Below are 23515 nucleotides of genomic sequence, written 5' to 3' on the forward strand. Positions count from 1 at the left end.
AACAGTATGGTACCAGCAGACAGTCAGGGGGCTTCTCTATGTTGAATCTTATTTCATTGTCCAGCTCTTCTGAAACGTTTGGAGGTTACGTGTGTAAACCCCCTCATTGCATCTAGCTAAGACCGATGCAGACTTCAAGGCGTTTCTGGAAGAGAGGAACCTGAAACAGCAACACTCCTCAACCCTGGAGTCCTACCTGATCAAACCCATTCAGAGAGTTCTTAAGTACCCACTACTACTCCAGCTAAGAGAGAGCTGTACTCACTGACGGACCCTGATAGTGAAGAACACTATCACCTGAATGGTAAGGAGGGAGGGAGGGAGGGAGGGAGGGAGGGAGGGAGGGAGGGAGAGGGTGTGTCCTATAGTACCCACTACTACAGCTGTACTCACTGACGGACCCTGACAGTGAAGAACACTATCACCTGAATGGTAAGGAGGGAGGGAGGGAGGGAGGGAGGGAGGGAGGGAGGGAGGGAGGGAGGGAGGGAGGGGTGTGTCATATAGTACCCACTACTACTGAGAGAGCTGTAGGAGGAGGGAGGGAGGGAGGGGTGTGTCATATAGTACCCACTACTACTGAGAGCTGTAGGAGGAGGGAGGAGGGAGGGGTGTGTCCTATAGTACCCACTACTACTGAGAGAGCTGTAGGAGGGAGGGAGGGAGGGAGGGAGGGGTGTGTCCTATAGTACCCACTACTACTAGCTGTAAGAGGAGGGAGGGAGGGGTGTGTCCTATAGTACCCACTACTACTGAGAGAGCTGTAGGAGGAGGGAGGGTGTGTCCTATAGTACCCACTACTACTGAGAGAGCTGTAGGAGGAGGGAGGGAGGGAGGGAGGGTGTGTCCTATAGTACCCACTACTACTGAGAGCTGTAGGAGGAGGGAGGGGTGTGTCCTATAGTACCCACTACTACTGAGAGCTGTAGGAGGAGGGAGGGAGGGAGGGGTGTGTCCTATAGTACCACTACTACTGAGAGAGCTGTAGGAGGGGAGGGAGGGAGGGAGGGGTGTGTCCTATAGTACCCACTACTACTGAGAGAGCTGTAGGAGGAGGGAGGGAGGGTGTGTCCTATAGTACCCACTACTACTGAGAGAGCTGTAGGAGGAGGGAGGGGTGTGTCCTATAGTACCCACTACTACTGAGAGAGCTGTAGGAGGAGGGAGGGAGGGAGGGGTGTGTCCTATAGTACCCACTACTACTGAGAGAGCTGTAGGAGGGAGGGAGGGGTGTGTCCTATAGTACCCACTACTACTGAGAGAGCTGTAGGAGGAGGGAGGGAGGGAGGGGTGTGTCTTATAGTACCCACTACTACTGAGAGAGCTGTAGGAGGAGGGAGGGAGGGAGGGGTGTGTCCTATAGTACCCACTACTACTGAGAGAGCTGTAGGAGGGAGGGAGGGGTGTGTCCTATAGTACTCACTACTACTGAGAGAGCTGTAGGAGGAGGGGGAGGGAGGGGTGTGTCCTATAGTACCCACTACTACAGAGAGATGTAGGAGGAGGGAGGGAGGGAGGGAGGGGTGTGTCCTATAGTACCCACTACTACTGAGAGAGCTGTACTCACTGACTGACCCTGACAGTGAAGAACACTATCACCTGAATGAGGGAGGGAGGGAGGGAGGTATATGTGACAATAAATATACTTTAAAAAAAATATATTATTAATTTATCAATGGGAAGCAGAAGGCTTAGGTTTAGTATAATAGTGTTCCTCTTCTCTCTACATCCTGTCCAGTTGCTATGAAGGCCATGAACAAGGTGGCCAGTCACATCAATGAGATGCAGAAGATCCACGAGGAGTTTGGGTTGGTGTTTGACCAGCTCATAGCGGAGCAGACTGGAGACAAGAAAGAGGTGCGTTGTTGTTGGAAGTCTCCTCACGTTCTGTGGTAACCAGACAGGTACAGTGTTGTTGTTGGGAGTCTCCTCATGTTCTGTGGTATCCAGACAGAGGTGTGTTGTTGTTGGGAGTCTCCTCATGTTCTGTGGTATCCAGACAGAGGTGTGTTGTTGGGAGTCTCCTCATGTTCTGTGGTATCCAGACAGAGGTGTGTTGTTGTTGGGAGTCTCCTCATGTTCTGTGGTATCCAGACAGAGGTGTGTTGTTGGGAGTCTCCTCATGTTCTGTGGTATCCAGACAGGTACAGTGTTGTTGGAAGTCTCCTCACGTTCTGTGGTATCCAGACAGAGGTGTGTTGTTGTTGGGAGTCTCCTCATGTTCTCCAGGTGTGTCTGTGGTATCAGTGGCGGTGTGGTTCAAATTACACCTTATTTGCTACACACTACTTATTTTGAAAAGGGCCATAGCTCTGGTCTAAAGTAGTGCACTAAATAGGGAATAGGGTACCATAGCTCTGGTCTAAAGTAGTGCACTAAATAGGGAATAGGGTACCATAGCTCTGGTCTAAAGTAGTGCACTAAATAGGGAATAGGGTGCCATAGCTCTGGTCTAAAGGGGTGCACTAAATAGGGAATAGGGTACCATAGCTCTGGTCTAAAGTAGTGCACTAAATATGGAATAGGGTGCCATAGCTCTGGTCTAAAGTAGTGCACTAAATAGGGAATAGGGTGCCATAGCTCTGGTCTAAAGTAGTGCACCTAATAGGGAATAGGGTGCCATAGCTCTGGTCTAAAGTAGTGCACTAAATAGGGAATAGGGTGCCATAGCTCTGGTCTAAAGTAGTGCACTAAATAGGGAATAGGTCATTGGAGAATTTCCCAGAGTATGTTGAGGGATTGGATTGCTGTAACATTGGTGTATTGTTAATGTAACATGGGTGTGTTGTAACATGGTTGTGTTGTAACATGGGTGTAACATGGTTGTGTTGTAACATGGGTGTGTTGTAACATGGGTGTGTTGTAACATGGGTGTGTTGTAACATGGTTGCGTTGTAACATGGTTGCGTTGTAACATGGTTGCGTTGTAACATGGTTGTGTTGTAACATGGGTGTAACATGGTTGTGTTGTAACATGGGTGTAACATGGTTGTGTTGTAACATGGGTGTAACATGGTTGTGTTGTAACATGGGTGTAACATGGTTGTGTTGTAACATGGGTGTAACATGGTTGTGTTGTAACATGGGTGTAACATGGTTGTAACATGGTTGTGTTGTAACATGGGTGTAACATGGTTGTGTTATAGCATGGTTGTAGCATGGTTGTGTTATAGCATGGTTGTAGCATGGTTGTGTTATAGCATGGTTGTAGCATGGTTGTGTTGTAGCATGGGTGTAACATGGTTGTGTTATAGCATGGTTGTGTTGTATCATGGTTGTGTTGTATCATGGGTGTAACATGGCTGTTATTACATGGGTGTAGCATGGTTGTGTTGTAACATGGTTGTGTTGTAACATGGGTGTAACATGGTTGTGTTGTAACATGGGTGTAACATGGTTGTGTTGTAACATGGGTGTAACATGGTTGTGTTGTAACATGGGTGTAACCATGGTTATGTTGTAACATGGGTGTAACATGGTTGTGTTGTAACATGGGTGTAACATGGTTATGTTGTAACATGGGTGTAACGTGGTTGTGTTGTAACATGGGTGTAACATTGTTGTGTTGTAACATGGGTGTAACATGGTTGTGTTGTAACATGGGTGTAACATGGTTGTGTTGTAACATGGTTATGTTGTAACATGGGTGTAACATGGTTGTGTTGTAGCATGGTTGTGTTGTAACATGGTTGTGTTGTAATATGGTTGTGTTGTAACATGGGTGTAACATGGTTGTGTTTTAACATGGGTGTAACATGGCTGTGTTTTAACATGGGTGTAACATGGCTGTGTTATAACATGGGTGTAACATGGTTGTAACATGGTTGTGTTGTAACATGGCTGTGTTATAACATGGGTGTAACATGGTTGTGTTGTGTGTTGTAGGTTGCTGATCTGTCGATGGGTGACTTGCTGCTCCACACCAGCGTAGCCTGGATCAACCCTCCCTCCTCCCTGGGCAAATGGAAGAAAGAACCCCAACTGGCTGCTTTCAGTACGTTAAGGGCAATACCTAGTGTGCATCGGCTGTGGCCTTCTCAGAACCATGTAGCTCTCAGAACCATGTAGCTAATGGGGTTCTAGTTCTAGAATTGGACAAAGCTACTTAGAACCTTCTCTAGATCACTCTTAAGATGGCTGTCTGTTACATAAGGGGATACATGTACCACTCTGTCTAATGACATAGACTGTGTCCCCTATTCCTGTTATAGTGCACTACTTTTGACCACAGCCAATTTGGGACTGAGTGCAAGCCTGATCACTCCAATTAACATAATACTGTATTATGGTAGCTTATTTCATGTATTTGAAACGTATTACATAGACACTGAAATCTTTCTGCTACCCCTTCCATCGCCCTCTTCATGGTTTAGTCTTCAGAACAGCCGTGGTGTTTGTGTGTAAGGATGGATCCAAGCAGAAGAAGAAAATGGTAAGTTCCGTCTCTTAACACAACCAAACCTTTCAACCATAGTTTCTCTGAATTCTAACCTTGATATTCCATTCCCATCAAGTGGTTCTAATTTATTTGGCTTTGTTGAAGCATCACTTCCATACCTAGTCCACTGGGTCAGTGGTACCTTCCATACCTAGTCCACGGGGTCAGTGGTACCTTCCATACCTAGTCCAGTGGTACCTTCCATACCTAGTCCAGTGGTACCTTCCATACCTAGTCCACTGGGTCAGTGGTACCTTCCATACCTAGTCCAGTGGTACCTTCCATACCTAGTCCAGTGGTACCTTCCATACCTAGTCCACTGGGTCAGTGGTACCTTCCATACCTAGTCCAGTGGTACCTTCCATACCTAGTCCAATGTTACCTTCCATACCTAGTCCACTGGGTCAGTGGTACCTTCCATACCTAGTCCAATGTTACCTTCCATACCTAGTCCAGTGTTACCTTCCATAACTAGTCCAATGTTACCTTCCATAACTAGTCCAATGTTACCTTCCATACCTAGTCCAATGTTACCTTCCATAACTAGTCCAGTGTTACCTTCCATACTTAGTCCAGTGGTACCTTCCATAACTAGTCCAGTGGGTCAGTGGTACCTTCCATACCTAGTCCAGTGGTACCTTCCATAACTAGTCCAGTGGGTCAGTGGTACCTTCCATACCTAGTCCAGTGGTACCTTCCATAACTAGTCCAGTGGGTCAGTGGTACCTTCCATACCTAGTCCAGTGGTACCTTCCATAACTAGTCCAGTGGGTCAGTGGTACCTTCCATACCTAGTCCACTGGGTCAGTGGTACCAGTTGATGTATTGTAAAGGCATATCACACAGCCATCTAAACCAACCTGCCTTAAATTACCTAAAATGGTCACATCCCAGTAACTTACTAACTTAGAAAGGCTTTATAGAGCATTCATAACGTCTTCATAAGCACTATATAGATGCTTTGGCAATCATTTATGGATCTGTTGGGGTGAGTATCTGTCTGTAGGGGGTGCGTATCTGTCTGTAGGGGGTGCGTATCTGTCTGTAGGGGGTGTGTATCTGTCTGTGGGGGGTGTGTATCTGTCTGTAGGGGGGTGCGTATCTGTCTGTAGGGGGGTGCGTATCTGTCTGTAGGGGGGTATCTGTCGTATCTGTCTGTAGGGGGGTGCGTATCTGTCTGTAGGGGTGTGTATCTGGGGGGTGTATCTGTCTGTAGGGGGTGCGTATCTGTCTGTAGGGGTGTGTATCTGTCTGTAGGGGGTGCGTATCTGTCTGTAGGGGGGTGCGTATCTGTCTGTAGGGGGTGCGTATCTGTCTGGGGGTGTGTATCTGTCTGTAGGGGGGTGCGTATCTGTCTGTAGGGGGTGCGTATCTGTCTGTAGGGGGTGCGTATCTGTCTGTAGGGGAGGTGCGTATCTGTCTGTCGGGGGTGCGTATCTGTCTGTCGGTGGGGGGGTGCATATCTGTCTGTCTGGGGGGCGTATCTGTCTGTCTGGGGGCGTATCTAAGGTCTGGGGGCGTATCTAAGGTCTGGGGGCGTATCTGTCTGTCTGTCTGGGGGGCGTATCTGTCTGTCTGGGGGGCGTATCTGTCTGTCTGGGGGGCGTATCTAAGGGCTGTCTGTTTCTCTCAGGGTGGCTCCCATCGAGCGTCGTCAGTCTCGTCTGAAGACAAGGACCCATTCCGCTTCCGTCACATGATCTCCACAGACACGCTCCAAGTCCGAGCCCTCAATAACCAAGGTACAGCTCAATATAGTGCTCTAAATAACCAAGGTGCAGTTTAATATAGAGCCCTCTAACCAAGGTACAGTTCAATATAGAGCCCTCAATAACCAAGGTATAGTTTAATATAGAGCCCTCTAACCAAGGTATAGTTTAATATAGAGCCCTCTAACCAAGGTATAGTTTAATATAGAGCCCTCTAACCAAGGTATAGTTTAATATAGAGTCCTCAATAACCAAGGTACAGTTTAATATAGAGCCCTCTAACCAAGGTATAGTTTAATATAGAGCCCTCAATAACCAAGGTGCAGTTTAATATAGAGCCCTCTAACCAAGGTACAGTTTAATATAGAGCCCTCTAACCAAGGTATAGTTTAATATAGAGCCCTCAATAGCCAAGGTATAGTTGAATAGTTAGCCCTCAATAACCAAGGTACAGTTGAATATAGAGCCCTCAATATCCAAGGTACAGTTGAATAGTTAGCCCTCAATAACCAAGGTACAGTTGAATATAGAGCCCTCAATATCCAAGGTACAGTTGAATAGTTAGCCCTCAATAAATTGAATATAGAGCCCTCAATAACCAAGGTACAGTTGAATATAGAGCCCTCAATATCCAAGGTACAGTTCAATATAGAGCCCTCTATCACCAAGGTACAGTTTAATATAGAGCCCTCAATAACCAAGGTACAGTTCAATATAGAGCCCTCAATATCCAAGGTACAGTTGAATATAGAGCCCTCTATAACCAAGGTACAGTTGAATATAGAGCCCTCTATCACCAAGGTACAGTTGAATATAGAGCCCTCTATAACCAAGGTACAGTACACTCAGCCATGCTGTTAATCCTGAAATACATTTACAGTTTATTAATGGATTATTTGAGTCATTTGGCAGAGGCTTGAGTGACACACTAAAGACTCAACCATTCCTGTATTGACTTTGTAATGTTATTTTCTGTCTGAATAGACATGATGTTCTTCTCTGTCTGAATAGACATGATGTTCTTTGTAATGTTCTTCTCTTTCTGAATAGACATGATGTTCTTCTCTTTCTGAATAGACATGATGTTCTTCTCTGTCTGAATAGACATGATGTTCTTCTCTGTCTGAATAGACATGATGTTCTTTGTAATGTTCTTCTCTTTCTGAATAGACATGATGTTATTTGTAATGTTCTTCTCTTTCTGAATAGACATGATGTTCTTCTCTGTCTGAATAGACATGATGTTCTTTCTTCTGAATAGACATGATGTTCTCTTTCTGAATAGACATGATGTTCTTTGTAATGTTCTTCTCTGTCTGAATAGACATGATGTACTTTGTAATGTTCTTCTCTGTCTGAATAGACATGATGTTCTTCTCTTTCTGAATAGACATGATGTTCTTTGTAATGTTCTTCTCTTTCTGAATAGACATGATGTTATTTGTAATGTTCTTCTCTTTCTGAATAGACATGATGTTCTTCTCTGTCTGAATAGACATGATGTTCTTCTCTTTCTGAATAGACATGATGTTCTTTGTAATGTTCTTCTCTTTCTGAATAGACATGATGTTCTTCTCTTTCTGAATAGACATGATGTTCTTCTCTTTCTGAATAGACATGATGTTCTTTGTAATGTTCTTCTCTTTCTGAATAGACATGATGTTCTTTGTAATGTTCTTCTCTTTCTGAATAGACATGATGTACTTTGTAATGTTCTTCTCTTTCTGAATAGACATGATGTACTTTGTAATGTTCTTCTCTTTCTGAATAGACATGATGTTCTTCTCTGTCTGAATAGACATGATGTACTTTGTAATGTTCTTCTCTTTCTGAATAGACATGATGTTCTTCTCTTTCTGAATAGACATGATGTTATTTGTAATGTTCTTCTCTTTCTGAATAGACATGATGTTATTTGTAATGTTCTTCTCTTTCTGAATAGACATGATGTTATTTGTAATGTTCTTCTCTTTCTGAATAGACATGATGTTCTTCTCTGTCTGAATAGACATGATGTTCTTCTCTTTCTGAATAGACATGATGTTCTTTGTAATGTTCTTCTCTTTCTGAATAGACATGATGTTCTTTGTAATGTTCTTCTCTTTCTGAATAGACATGATGTTCTTTGTAATGTTCTTCTCTTTCTGAATAGACATGATGTTATTTGTAATGTTCTTCTCTTTCTGAATAGACATGATGTTCTTCTCTGTCTGAATAGACATGATGTTCTTCTCTTTCTGAATAGACATGATGTTATTTGTAATGTTCTTCTCTTTCTGAATAGACATGATGTTCTTTGTAATGTTCTTCTCTTTCTGAATAGACATGTTCTTTGTAATGTTCTTCTCTTTCTGAATAGACATGATGTTATTTGTAATGTTCTTCTCTTTCTGAATAGACATGATGTTCTTCTCTTTCTGAATAGACATGTTCTTTGTAATGTTCTTCTCTTTCTGAATAGACATGATGTTCTTTGTAATGTTCTTCTCTGTCTGAATAGACATGATGTTCTTTGTAATGTTCTTCTCTTTCTGAATAGACATGATGTTCTTTGTAATGTTCTCTGTCTGAATAGACATGATGTTCTTTGTAATGTTCTCTGTCTGAATAGACATGATGTTCTTCTCTTTCTGAATAGACATGATGTTCTTCTCTTTCTGAATAGACATGATGTTCTTCTCTTTCTGAATAGACATGTTCTTTGTAATGTTCTTCTCTTTCTGAATAGACATGATGTTCTTTGTAATGTTCTTCTCTGTCTGAATAGACATGATGTTCTTTGTAATGTTCTTCTCTTTCTGAATAGACATGATGTTCTTTGTAATGTTCTTCTCTTTCTGAATAGACATGATGTTCTTTGTAATGTTCTTCTCTTTCTGAATAGACATGATGTTATTTGTAATGTTCTCTGTCTGAATAGACATGATGTTCTTTGTAATGTTCTTCTCTTTCTGAATAGACATGATGTTATTTGTAATGTTCTCTGTCTGAATAGACATGATGTTCTTCTCTTTCTGAATAGACATGATGTTCTTCTCTTTCTGAATAGACATGATGTTCTTCTCTTTCTGAATAGACATGTTCTTTGTAATGTTCTTCTCTTTCTGAATAGACATGATGTTCTTTGTAATGTTCTTCTCTTTCTGAATAGACATGATGTTCTTCTCTGTCTGAATAGACATGATGTACTTTGTAATGTTCTTCTCTTTCTGAATAGACATGATGTACTTTGTAATGTTCTTCTCTTTCTGAATAGACATGATGTACTTTGTAATGTTCTTCTCTTTCTGAATAGACATGATGTTCTTCTCTGTCTGAATAGATGATGTTATTTGTTCTTCTCTTTCTGAATAGACATGATGTTCTTTGTAATGTTCTTCTCTTTCTGAATAGACATGATGTTCTTTGTAATGTTCTTCTCTTTCTGAATAGACATGATGTTCTTCTCTTTCTGAATGGACATGATGTTCTTCTCTTTCTGAATAGACATGATGTACTTTGTAATGTTCTTCTCTTTCTGAATAGACATGATGTTCTTCTCTTTCTGAATAGACATGATGTTCTTTGTAATGTTCTTCTCTTTCTGAATAGACATGATGTTCTTTGTAATGTTCTTCTCTTTCTGAATAGACATGATGTTCTTTGTAATGTTCTTCTCTTTCTGAATAGACATGATGTTCTTCTCTTTCTGAATAGACATGATGTTCTTTGTAATGTTCTTCTCTTTCTGAATAGACATGATGTTATTTGTAATGTTCTTCTCTTTCTGAATAGACATGATGTTATTTGTAATGTTCTCTGTCTGAATAGACATGATGGAGTGAGATGTTCTTCTCTTTCTGAATAGACATGATGTCTGAATAGACATGACAAATGAGTTGTTCTGAATATGTGAGGTTATAACATGATGTTCTTTGCGCGCCATTGCAGACGGAGAGGGCTCTGCCGAATAGTGTGAGATGTTCTTCTCACGTCAAGTCCGAGTCAGAAGGACGGCCGGAAGGACATTCCACCTGTGACAGGTGAGCCTCCTGACCCAACTGATAGAATGTTTATCAGTCTGACTGAAGACAACATTGGCATTAAGTCACTGATTTACTTTGAACCTCCCTGAATAGACATATATTTTAAGCGTTCTTTAAATGTTTTTTTTCTTCATGATTTATTTAATTAATTAATTAATATAGTGCCTTTCCAGATGCCCTGAATAGAAAGCACTAAGATGGGAAGCTCCTTGATGCATGGATTAATGCTGAATAGGATGTTGACCTATGTACATGTTGAAGAAAGATAGTTTACATAATGTGTATATATAGACGGAGAGGGCTCTGCCGTGTGTGAGATCGTCCACGTCAATACATTCCACCTGTGCTAGGTGAGCCTCCTGACCCAACTGATAGAATGTTTATCAGTCCTGACTGAAGACAACATTGGCATTAAGTCACTGATTTACTTTGGAACCACCCTCAATATATTTTAAGTCGTTTAAATGTTTTTTTTTCATATTTATTTAATTAATTAATTAATATATGCCTTTCCAGATGCCCAAAGCATAGCTCATGATGCGGATTAATGCTGTGGATGTTGACCTATGTACAGTTGAAGTCTATAGTTTACATATATATATATATATACAGTTGAAGTCGGAAGTTTACATACACCTTAGCCAAATACATTTAAACTCAGTTTTTCACCATTCCTGACATTGAATCTTAGTAAAAAAAAAATCCCTGTTTTAGGTCAGTTAGGATCACCACTTTATTTTAAGAATGTGAAATGTCAGAATAATAGTAGAGAGAATTATTTATTTCAGCTTTTATTTCTTTCATCACATTCCCAGTGGGACAGAAGTTTACATACACTCAATTAGTATTTGGTAGCATTGCCTTTAAATTGCTTAACTTGGGTCAAATGTTTCAGGTGTTTCAGGTCTGAATTTTGGCACATTCCTCTTTTTTATTTATGGCGGTTTTGGAGCAGTGGCTTCTTGAGCGGCCTTTCAGGTTATGTCGATATAGGACTCGTTTTACTGTGGATATAGATACCTTTTGTACCTGTTTCGTCCAGCATCTTCACAAGATACTTTGCTGTTGTTCTGGGATTGATTTGTACTTTTCGCACCAAAGTACGTTCATATCTATGAGACAGAACGCGTCTTCTTCCTGAGCGGTATGACGGCTGCGTGGTCCCATGGTGTTTATACTTGCGTACTATTGTTTGTACAGATGAACGTGGTACCTTCAGGCATTTGGAAATTGCTCCCAAGGATGAACCAGACTTGTGGAGGTCTACAATTTTATTCTGAGGTCTTGGCTGATTTCTTTTGATTTTCCCATGATGTCAAGTAAAGAGGCACTGAGTTTGAAGGTAGGCCTTGAAATACATCCACCTCCAATTGACTCAAATGGTGTCAATTAGCCTATCAGAAACTTCTAAAGCCATGACATAATTTTCTGGAACATTCCAAGCTGTTTAAAGGCACAGTCAACTTAGTGTATGTAAACTTCTGACCCACTGGAATTGTGATATAGTGAATTATAAGTGAAATAATCTGTCTCTAAACAATTGTTGGACTTGTGTCATGCACAAAGTAGACGTCCTAACCGACTTGTCAAAACTATAGTTTATAAAAAATGTGTGGAGTGGTTGAAAAACAAGTTTTAATGACTCCAACCTAAGTGTATGTAAACTTCTGACTTCAACTGTATGTCTGTATATTGTATATTGTATATCTGTATAGCTGTATATTAACCATCTGACAATGTTTTTAATTATCCAACAAATTAAACCAATCAAATACTATTTTATTTGTCACATGGCCCGAGTACAACAGGTGTAGTCCTTACCGTGAAATGTTTACTTACAAGCCCTTAACCAACAGTGCAGTTCAATAAATAAAAATGTAATAAAAAGTAACACAATAAAATAACAATAACGAGGCTATATACAGGGGTACCGGTACCGAGTCAGTGTGTGGGGATACAGGTTAGTAATGAGACTATATACAGGGGGGTACCAGTACCGAAAGTCAGTGTGTGGGGATACAGGTTAGTAATGAGACTATATACAGGGGGTACCGAGTCAGTGTGTGGGGATACAGGCTATATACAGGGGTACCGGTACAGAGTCATATACAGGGGTACCATAACCAGTCAGTGTGTGGGGATACAGGTTAGTAATGAGGAGGGGTATACAAGTCAGTGTGTGGGGATACAGGGTAATGAGGCTATATACAGGGGTACCGGTACAGAGTCAGTGTGTGGGGATACAGGTTAGTAATGAGGCTATATACAGGGGGTACCGGTACAGAGTCATGGGGATACAGGTTAGTAATGAGGCTATATACAGGGGTACCGGTACAGAGTCAGTGTGTGGGGATACAGGTTAGTAATTACAGGGGTACCGGTACAGGCTATGTGGGGATACAGGTTAGTAATGAGGCTATATACAGGGGTACAGGTTAGTAATGAGACTATATACAGGGGTACAGGTTATTAATGAGTACAGGGTACAGGTTAGTAATGAGACTATATACATACAGGTTAGTAATGAGGCTATATACAGGGGTACAGGTTAGTAATGAGACTATAAACAGGGGGTACAGGTTAGTAATGAGACTATATACAGGTTAGTAATGAGGGGGATACAGGTTAGTAATGAGACTATATACAGGGGTACAGGTTAGTAATGAGGCTATATACAGGGGTACAGGTTAGTAATGAGACTATATAAACAGTGTGGGGGGATACAGGTTAGTAATGAGACTATAAACAGGGTACAGGTTAGTAATGAGACTACCGAGTCAATGTGTGGGGATACAGGTTAGTAATGAGACTATATACAGGGGTACAGGTTACAGAGTCAGTGTATACAGGATACAGGTTAGTAATGAGACTATATACAGGGGGGTACTATAAACAGGGGTACAGAGTCAGTGTGTGGGGATACAGGTTGAGACTATATACAGGGGACCGGTACAGAGTCAGTGTTGGGGATACAGGTTAGTAATAGATAATAAACAGTGAGTAGCAGCAGTGTCAAAACAGAAGAAGGGGGTCAATGTAAATAGTCTGGGTGGCCATTTAATTACTTGTTCATCAGTCTAATGGCTTGGAGTTTGAATCTGTTAAGGAGCCCTTTGGACCTAGACTTGGTGCTCTGGTACCGCTTGCCGTGCGATAGCAGAGAGAACAGTCTATGACTTTAGGTTCCTCTGACACCGCCTGGTATATAGATCCTGTATGGCAGGAAGCCCTGCTCCAGTGATCAAAATCAAATCAAATTTAATTATATAGCCCTTCGTACATCAGCTGATATCTCAAAGTGCTGTACAGAAACCCAGCCTAAAACCCCAAACAGCAAGCAATGCAGGTGTAGAAGCACGGTGGCTAGGAAAAACTCCCTAGAAAGGCCAAAACCTAGGAAGAAACCTAGAGAGGAACCAGGCTATGTGGGGTGGCCAGTCCTCTTCTGGCTGTGCCGGGTGGAGATTATAACAGAACATGGCCAAGATGTTCAAATGTTCATAAATGACCAGCATGGTCGTATAATAATAAGGCAGAACAGTTGAAACTGGAGCAGCAGCACGGTCAGGTGGACTGGGGACAGCAAGGAGTCATCATGTCAGGTAGTCCTGGGGCATGGTCCTAGGGCTCAGGTCCTCTGAGAGAGAGAAAGAAAGAGAGAATTAGAGAGAGCATATGTGGGGTGGCCAGTCCTCTTCTGGCTGTGCGGTGGAGATTATAACAGAGCATGGCCAAGATGTTCAAATGTTCATAAATGACCAGCATGGTCAAATAATAATAAGGCAGAACAGTTGAAACTGGAGCAGCAGCACAGCCAGGTGGACTGGGGACAGCAAGGAGTCATCATGTCAGGTAGTCCTGGGGCATGGTCCTAGGGCTCAGGTCCTCCGAGAGAGAAAAGAGAGAATTAGAGAACGCACACTTAGATTCACAGGACACCGAATAGGACAGGAGAGGTACTCCCGATATAACAAACTGACCCTAGCCCCCGACACAAACTACTGCAGCATAAATACTGGGAGGCTGAGACAGGAGGGTCAGGAGACCCCTGACCTGATGTACTGGGCCATATACACTACCCTCTGTAGCGTCTTACGGTCGGATGCCGAGCAGTTGCCGTACCAGGCGGTGATGCAACCTGTCTGGATGCTCTCAATGGTGCAGCTGTATAACTTTTTGAGGATCTGGGGACCTATGCCAAATCTTTTCAAATCTCTCTTTCGTCCAGTTCTGTGGACAGTAAGAAGGACTTCCTGAAGACAGTCCACTCCATTTTAAGAGATAAACAACGCGTCAACTGATGAAGACAGAGTCTCTACCCCCCAACCAGCAGTATGTCCCCTTCGGAGGCAAACGCCTCTGTGCCCTGAAGGGAGCCAGGCCTGCCATGAACAGAGCAGGTAGGTGCTGTCGGGAGGGGAGAGGCGTGTGGGGGGGTGGGATGGGATTGTGGATTATGTGATTGGAAAAATTGTCATTTTAATCCATAGAGACGTGAAGGAGAAGCTCGTCGGATGTTGATCTCTTCTCGGCTGGGTCCTCATTTGGGACCAAAGTTCCTTGTTGTTAAGAGACTCTTTCTGCTCTTGCTGTCTGTGTGCTTGTGTCAGTGTGATTTAAAGCAGGTAACCACTAACAGCTAGCTTACGTGGTGTATATTTTATATGTGTTCTATTGGCGTTGTTATCTCATCCATTCATCCCACTGAAACCTTGTCTGTTTCTCTTCCCTCTGCAGCGTCAGACCCGGCGAGGACCCTGGGCCGGAGGAAACTGGTGAGGAACCGTTTCACTATCGACACAGACATCGTCTTCGACGGCGAGCCGGACCAGGAGTCCCCTCTGTCTCCACTGTCTTCCGAAGAGCCTGATGGACAGGGACAAAGGGAAGGACAGGGAAAGGAACGGGGGGAGGTGCAGGCAGGGGATACAGACCGCTGGGTGGAGGAGCAGATTGACCTGGAGTGCTACGAGGCGCAGCAGGAGAAGGAGGTGAAAGGAGGAGGAAACGTGAAAGAAATGGAGATCCTTAGTGGTGATGATGATTTCTGCCTGTCTGTCAGAGGACCCTCCACTGATTCACTGTCCAACACAGACCTAGATGGGCCTATCGGGGCCCTGTCCCTGGGAGAGGAAGGCCAAGAGAGGGCTCTAAACACCCCAGCCCCAGGGAGCCATGGGGACCACCACCCCAGGGATGAGACTTTCCCGCCTGGGAAGCAGCGTGGCCTAGCTGGGATGAGTGTGGATGACCAAGGGGCTGGGGAGGAAGGTGAGGACATCTGGCTACGCAGGAGAACTGTCCCCGGACTCAGGGGTCAGACACTACAGAGCTAGAGTACAAGATCAGCAGATGGTTACAGACAGTGTGTCTCACCACTCAGACAGAGCGCTTTATATGAGTTACAAATGGCACCCTTTTCCCTATTTGGGGGCCCATAAGGTTCTGGTCGAAAGTAGTGCACTATATAGGGAATAGGGACCTGTCTAAAGCAGTGAACTTTATAGGGAATAGGGCCCTGGTCTAAAGTAGTGCACTATATATAGGGAATAGGGTTCTATAGGGCCCTGGTCTAAAGTAGTGCACTATATCGGGAATAGGGTTCTATAGGGCCCTGGTCTAAAGTAGTGCACTATATAGGGAATAGGGTTCTATAGGGCCCTGGTCTAAAGTAGTGCACTATATCGGGAATAGGGTTCTATAGGGCCCTGGTCTAAAGTAGTGCACTATATATAGGGAATAGGGTTCTATAGGGCCCTGGTCTAAGGTAGTGCACTATATGTAGGGAATAGGGTTCTATAGGGCCCTGGTCTAAAGTAGTGCACTATATAGGGAATAGGGTTCCATAGGGCTCTGGTCTAAAGTAGTGCACTATATGTAGGGAATAGGGTTCTATAGGGCCCTGGTCTAAAGTAGTGCACTATATAGGGAATAAGGTTCTATGGGGCCCTGGTCCAAAGGTGCCATTTGGGAAGCATTCATGAGCTTCAAAAAAGAATCAGTAAGCAATCAATCAATCAATCAATCCCCACCCATCAATATTACATGTGCATAGATATGCATGGCACAGCTACTTCAAGCTGCTATATCGACTCCTTGTCAGTGTACTTGAATGCCTTGTTGTGTACAGATACACAAATTGAAGCCCTCAATGGGAGCAATACTGGAATACAGGGAGGGGAGGGGTCTTATTGAATCAACCAATCATACGGAGACATGGAGGGGACTTATCCAATCATATGGTGATGTGGAGGTCAAACTGTGAGAGACTGACTGGCTGGTTGGCTGGCTCACTGTCTGACAGTACAATCATGGACCCTAATCAATACTGTTGCTTGGCATGGTTTGCACATTGGGGCAGATACCAGGGGGTACTACAGGTTCCTGCACATTGGGGCAGATACCAGGGGGTACTACAGGTTCCTGCACATTGGGGCAGATACCAGGGGGTACTACAGGTTCCTGCACATTGGGGCAGATACCAGGGGTACTACAGGTTCCTGCACATTGGGGCAGATACCAGGGGTACTACAGGTTTCATTGGGGCTGTACTACAGGTTCCTGCACATTGGGGCAGATACCAGGGGTACTACAGGTTCCTGCACATTGGGGTACTACAGGTTCCTGCACATTGGGGCAGATACCAGGGGTACTACAGGTTCTTGCACATTGTTGTCAAGTGTGCTTATTTGTTTTGAACACATGAAACACAGCGTTGTGACTATAACTACTAACTTCCTGTCCAAGAAGGAGGGAAACGAGGTACAACACACAATGGGGAGTCGCTCTTCGGGGTGAAGGATCTAGAATCACGCCTGACAAGGCCAATTTACATCCTCTCCTTGCCTGGAAGCCACACCTTCCACAGGTGATAAGCGTGAGGCTCAGATTAATTCCTTCAACTTAATACCGCTCTTTACTGAGCCCAGGAACGGGCGGTGCAGGGCCAAACAGGTGTTGTACCTCGTTTCCCTCCTTCAGAAAACAGTAGTTATAGTCATAACGTTACGTTCCCTTCCAGCCAGTCAACTTCGGTACAACATACTATGGGAAATATAATCCCTCACCAAGCCAACCCTAACGGATACTAAATGAACCTGACCCCACCAGATGCGGCAGTCACACGTTGCGCTGCCTAGTGACTTCCCCTGGTCCCAGGCGTAAGCACACTGTGTGACATCCAAGCGATAAAACCTCACAAGTGTGTGGCGATGCCCAACTATCTCCTATAGTCAACGCTTTGAACAACGGCCGACACGTTGCCAGACTCCTGGTGGAGTGGGCACGTACACCGCGCTAGGTAACGCATTGCTGCTATATGCCAGAGAGAGAGATCCCCACAATCCAGTGGGTGAGACGCTGCTTAGAGAGCATCCTGCTAGATTAGCAAAACCGGGGGAAAAAACAATATGCTGGTCACATGACCCAGGCCCGTTCAATATACGTGAAGTGAAGTTCGCACCGGACACACGGCATGTAACCTCCATGGCTCTTCAGAAAGCAAACAGAGGAGGCTGAAAAGGGAAAATGTCGGAGAAAAGGGCGCATTTGGACGCAAGTTCACCTTAAGAGTCGCTCGGGGGTGGACGACTGAGTACAGTGAAGGGTGTACGCATAACGCGCGGGAGATCCCCAATCTATGAGCAGGGAGGCTTTGAAGGCGAGGATATTCAGATCCACCAGACTCCAGAGGCTCAAGGGGATGCGTACAGCGCCGCCAAATCAGAGCCAAACCCCATTTAATAGATTTAGAGATCCGTCTGAACCGCACCACCAGAAGGTGAGTCCCGGTGAGGCTCAGTCAATCCCCACATGACGCTGAGAATAGTAATACATTGTACATTTTTAAAGTAGAGAATAGCTCCTCTAGGAACATAAGGATGCAAATCAAATTTATTCATAAAGCCCTTCTTACATCAGCTGATATCTCAAAGTGCTGCACAGAAACCCAGTCTAAAACCCCAAACAGCAAGCAATGCAAGTGTAGAAGCAGGGTGGCTAGGAAAAACTCCCTAGAAAGGCCAGAACCTAGGAAGAAACCTAAAGAGGAACCAGGCTATGTGGGGTGGCCAGTCCTCTTCTGGCTGTGCCGGGTGGAGATTATAACAGAACATGGCCAAGATGTTCAAATGTTCATAGATGACCAGCAGGGTCAAATAATAATAATCACAGTGGATGTCGAGGGTGCAACAGGTCAGCACCTCAGGAGTAAATGTCAGTTGGCTTTTCATAGCCGATCATTGAGAGTATCTCTAACGCTCCTGCTGTCTCTAGAGAGTTGAAAACAGCTGGTCTGGGACAGGTAGCACGTCTGGTGAACAGGTCAGGGTTCCATAGCAGCAGGCAGAACAGTTGAAGAACAGTTGAAACTGGAGCAGCAGCACGGTCAGGTGGACTGGGGACAGCAAGGAGTCATCAGGCCAGGTAGTCCTGAGGCATGGTCTTAGGGCTCAGGTCCTCCGAGAGAGAGAGAATTAGAGAGAGCATACTTAAATTCACACAGGACACCGGATAAGACAGGAGGGGGGCGCCAACCCAGACAGGAATATCACGTCAGTGACTCAACCCATTCAAGTGACGCACCCCTCCTAGGGATGGCATGGAAGAGCACCAGTAAGCCAGTGACTCAGCCCCTGTAATAGGGTTAGAGACAGAGAATCCCAGTGGAGAGAGGGGAACCGGCCAGGCAGAGACAGCATTGCTCCAGTGCCTTTCCGTTCATGACCCACTGAAGAGATAAGTCTTCAGTAAAGACTTAAAGGTTGAGACCGAGTCTGCGTCTCTCACATGGGTAGGCAGACCATTCCATAAAAATGGAGCTCTATAGGAGAAAGCCCTGCCTCCAGCTGTTTGCTTAGTAATTCTAGGGACAGTTAGGAGGCCTGCGTCTTGTGACCATAGCGTACGTAGCGTACGTGTAGGTATGTACGGCAGGACCAAAGAGCAAGCCCATGTGATGCTTTGTAGGTAAGCAGTAAAACCTTGAAATCAGCCCTTGCCTTAACAGGAAGCCAGTGTAGAGAGGCTAGCACTGGAGTAATATGATCAATTTTTTTGGTTCTAGTCAGGATTCTAGCAGCCGTATTTAGCACTAACTGAAGTTTATTTAGTGCTTTATCCTGGTAGCTGGAAAGTAGAGTGTTGCAGTAGTCTAACCTAGAAGTGACAAAAGCATGGATATATTTTTCTGCATCATTTTGGACAAAGTTTTTTGCAATGTTACGTAGATGGAAAAAAGCTGTCCTTGAAACAGTCTTGATATGTTCGTCAAAAGAGAGATCAGGGTCCAGAGTAACGCCGAGGTCCTTCACAGTTTTATTTGAGACGACTGTACAACCATCAAGATTAATTGTCAGATTCAACAGAAGATCACTTTGTTCCTTGGGACCTAGAACAAGCATCTCTGTTTTGTCCGAGTTTAAAAATAGAACATTTGGCAGCCATCCACTTCCTTATGTCTGAAACACAGGCTTCCAGGGAGGGCAATTTTGGGGCTTCACCATGTTTCATCGAAATGTACAGCTGTGTGTCATCCGCATAGCAGTGACAAGTTAACATTATGTTTCCGAATGACATCACCAAGAGGTAAAATATATAGAGAAAACAATAGTGGTCCTAAAACGGAACCTTGAGGAACACCGAAATTTACAGTTGATTTGTCAAACCATCCACAGAAAGTTGCCATCGGTAACACTAAACTTCCTCAAGAATTCTACATGGGCACACTGACTGGTTGGAGGGAGGGCCACCTGAGCATGCACCAAGCCGAGACAAACTACTCAGAAATGATCTTTCAGAGAAATACTATAACCGTGTGACTGGAGGACAGTTTAGTTGGCGCAATGTAACGTTTCGCTTTTCTAATTGTTTGTTTTAGTAGCCTGAATCGGTCCTGTTCACATTGAGGTGAAAGAGTGGAATAATTGAAGGTATGAATCCGAGCCTAGCGCGTGTCCCATGTGGAAAGTCGGAGCTTCCAGGGAAGCGCGGATTTCGTCAGCCCTGTCAGGCGCGATCGTAGATCCTTCAACCGAAGTCGCGAGAGTGCGACTCCCCATAGTATGTTGGACTGAAAGGGAACCTTGTCTGAGAGACAGCTTTTGTACCATAGTATATTATCTGAATCCTTCCACAGATCAAGGTTTGAGGACAGCCTAGTCAAGTCTTGCAAAGTTTACTAATAGGTGTGTGTTTTAATTTTATTCTAGCAACACAGATGCGTTTTTGGGGGGAGCAATTTTACTTTCTTCGTTCGTGTATATAATTTTGACTTCCTGTTTTGAAAAACCGAAACCAGGCTGGCTAGCTTTTTAGTCTTACAACTATTTTGTTTGTTCTCTGATGACATAGAAGAGAAGAATGATGTTTTATTTACCCTGTCTTCACTGAGGCTAAGGGAATTGTTCTTTTAAGTTAACAAAATCCTGTTTTACTTGAATTGTCATATTATTCATTTGTAATCTTTTTTTTCGGCTTGTTTTTTGTTGTTGTTGTTGGTCAACCATGATCCTTTACGGCTCTTCATTCCACGGTTCTGATTACTACATTATCTTTGTGAATAATAACTCTTCGTGCACATTTTTGCTGTAGACAACTTGCACATGCATTTAATAGTCTTTTTCTGTTAAGAAATTCAATCTTGCAGTTCTCTGTTTGTTCACCACCGATAATGCACTATCAATAGCCTTGATTTTATTTATTCATCTAGTGAATTGGTGTTGATGATATTTGCCACCACAACAGACCCCCCAATCAAGATGGCGAATATGTGTAAACATAAATCCTCCAATAATAATATTAATAATTATAATACTTGTGAAACAACCCATTGTGCTACTAAGACTGCATTTTTATTACTCTGTATGTAAATATTATAATGTGTTTATCATATCAAATAAATTGGTTTCCTACTTGTCATTTACAGCACTGTACGGTTGTTTTCAGTCGTGGTTTGGTTCAACTTCAGCTTCTAGTGGGTATCTATGGACTGTGAAATGTTGTAGAGAACCGTTTTGTCGAGAGACAGAGAGAAAATAAACATTTATGTCCAATGTGCCCAGACATGTCTGGGGGAAAAAAGCTCATTCTGAGAAAAATCTTCCTCTATGTGATCCGGAAAGAGGGAGAAGACCACACACACACTGTGATAAAGACCACACACACACCGTGATGAAGACCACACACACACCGTGATAAAGACCACACACACACTGTGATAAAGAGAAGACCACACCGTTTCAGAACAGCAGGTGAAAAGCAGAACCGCTGAAAACTGACTTTCAAGACCTCGGAGCAGCCGCTGAAGTCAGACATGCTGGGACAAGCACAGTCAGTGAGGGATGAAAAGAGAGAGATAGATGGGAGCCAGAGGTGAGAGGAGGTCTGTTGCATGGGGCCATTCTGAACACGAGGCCAACCTGTCTCATTGAGAAGCTGCCAAACTGTAGCAGCGTGATTGTCCTGCTTACAGGAGGAAAATGAAAAGAACGGGTCAGGTCTCTGGAGGGGAAAGACTGAGGCAGAGGAGAGGAGGACAGGGAGGCAGAGGAGAGGAGGACAGGGAGGCAGAGGGAGAGGAGGACAGGGAGGCAGGAGGACAGGGAGGCAGAGGAGAGGAGGGGAGGCAGAGGAGAGGAGGACAGGGAGGCAGAGGAGGACAGGGAGGCGGAGGACAGGGAGGGGAGGCAGAGGAGGACAGGGAGGCGGAGGAGAGGAGGACAGGGAGGCAGAGGAGAGGAGGACAGGGAGGCAGAGGAGAGGAGGACAGGGAGGCAGAGGAGAGGAGGACAGGGAGGCAGAGGAGAGGAGGACAGGGAGGCAGAGGAGGACAGGGAGGCAGAGGAGGACAGGGAGTCGGAGGACAGGGAGGCGGAGGAGAGGGACAGGGGGAGGAGGAGAGGGACAGGGAGGAGGGGGAGAGGGACAGGGAGGAGGGGGAGAGGGACAGGCAGGGGGAAAGAAGGACAGGGAGGAGGAGGAGAGGGACAGGGAGGTGGAGAGGGACAGGGAGGTGGAAAGGAAGACGGGCAGGAGGAAAGGAGGACAGGCAGGTGGAGAGGGACATGGAGGAGGAGAGGGACAGGCAGGAGGAAAGGAGGACAGGCAGGAGGAAAGGGAGGGGGAGAGGGACAGGGAGGGGAGAGGAGGACAGGCAAGGAGGAGAGGGACAGGCAGGAGGAAAGGGACGTGGAGGTGGAGAGGATGTGGAGGAGGAGGAGAGGGACGTGGAGGTGGAGGAGGAGGTGGAGGAGGAGAGGGACGTGGAGGTGGAGAGGGACGTGGAGGTGGAGGTGGAGGTGGAGGTGGAGAGGGACATGGAGGTGGAGAGGGGAGGAGAGGAGGGAGGTGTAATTGCAGTGTATTTGCTTGGCACTTACAGTGGGTCAAAAAAGTATTTAGTCAGCCATCAATTGTGCAAGTTCTCCCACTTAAAAAGATGAGAGGCCTGTAATTTTCATCATAGGTACACTTCAACTATGACAGACAAAATGAGAGAAAAAAATCCAGAAAATCACATTGTAGGATTTTTAATGAATTTATTTGCAAATTATGGTGGAAAATAAGTATTTGGTCCCTTACAAATAAGCAAGATTTCTGGCTCTCACAGACTTGTAACTTATTCTTTAAGAAGCTCCTCTGTCCTCCACTCTTTACCTGTATTAATGGCACCTGTTTGAACTTGTTATCAGTATAAAAGACACCTGTCCACAACCTCAAACAGTCACACTCCAAACTCCACTATGGCCAAGACCAAAGAGCTGTCAAAGGACACCAGAAACAAAATTGTAGACCTGCACCTGGCTGGGAAGACTGAATCTGCAATAGGTAAGCAGCTTGGTATGAAGAAATCAACTGTGGGAGCAATTATTAGGAAATGGAAGACATACAAGACCACTGATAATCTCCCTCGATCTGGGGCTCCACGCAAGATCTCACCCTGGGGTCAAAATGATCACAAGAACGGTGAGCAAAAATCCCAGAACCACACGGGGGGACCTAGTGAATGACCTGCAGAGAGCTGGGACCAAAGTAACAAAGCCTACCATCAGTAACACACTACGCCGCCAGGGACTCAAATCCTGCAGTGCCAGACGTGTCCCCCTGCTTAAGCCAGTACATGTCCAGGCCCGTCTGAAGTTTGCTAGAGACCATTTGGATGATCCAGAAGAAGATTGGGAGAATGTCATATGGTCAGATGAAACCAAAATATAACTTTTTGGTAAAAACTCAACTCGTCGTGTTTGGAGGACAAAGAATGCTGAGTTGCATCCAAAGAACACCATACCTACTGTGAAGCACGTGGAAACATCATGCTTTGGGGCTGTTTTTCTGCGAAGGGACCA

General features: G+C 44.6%; 2 protein-coding genes across 2 annotated transcripts; both read left to right on the forward strand.

The window, feature by feature from the left end:
• Positions 1-254: 254 nt before the first annotated feature.
• Positions 255-10100, forward strand: LOC112247782 (rho guanine nucleotide exchange factor TIAM1). Its single transcript, XM_042312580.1, has 6 exons — positions 255-304; positions 1739-1857; positions 3886-3994; positions 4374-4432; positions 6072-6180; positions 10078-10100. Exons 2-6 carry the CDS (start codon positions 1744-1746, stop codon positions 10098-10100), a joined length of 414 nt encoding a protein of 137 aa, XP_042168514.1. The 5' UTR covers positions 255-304; positions 1739-1743.
• A 4369-nt stretch (positions 10101-14469) lies between these two features.
• On the forward strand, positions 14470-15508 carry LOC121842825 (rho guanine nucleotide exchange factor TIAM1-like). The gene is made up of 2 exons (XM_042312581.1): positions 14470-14572; positions 14910-15508. Exons 1-2 carry the CDS (start codon positions 14473-14475, stop codon positions 15506-15508), a joined length of 699 nt encoding a protein of 232 aa, XP_042168515.1. The 5' UTR covers positions 14470-14472.
• Positions 15509-23515: the final 8007 nt, after the last annotated feature.

The sequence above is a fragment of the Oncorhynchus tshawytscha genome, unplaced genomic scaffold, assembly GCF_018296145.1.
Source record: "Oncorhynchus tshawytscha isolate Ot180627B unplaced genomic scaffold, Otsh_v2.0 Un_contig_10716_pilon_pilon, whole genome shotgun sequence".
Taxonomy (NCBI): Eukaryota; Metazoa; Chordata; class Actinopteri; order Salmoniformes; family Salmonidae; genus Oncorhynchus; species Oncorhynchus tshawytscha.

Coding starts and splice junctions, on each gene's coding strand:
- LOC112247782 (XM_042312580.1), top strand. CDS start 1,744: ATGAAGGCCATGAACAAGGTGGCCAGTCACATCAATGAGATGCAGAAG. Junction 1,858..3,885: donor AGACTGGAGACAAGAAAGAG/GTGCGTTGTTGT, acceptor TGTGTGTTGTAG/GTTGCTGATCTGTCGATGGG. Junction 3,995..4,373: donor ACCCCAACTGGCTGCTTTCA/GTACGTTAAGGG, acceptor TTCATGGTTTAG/TCTTCAGAACAGCCGTGGTG.
- LOC121842825 (XM_042312581.1), top strand. CDS start 14,473: ATGAAGACAGAGTCTCTACCCCCCAACCAGCAGTATGTCCCCTTCGGA. Junction 14,573..14,909: donor GCCTGCCATGAACAGAGCAG/GTAGGTGCTGTC, acceptor TTCCCTCTGCAG/CGTCAGACCCGGCGAGGACC.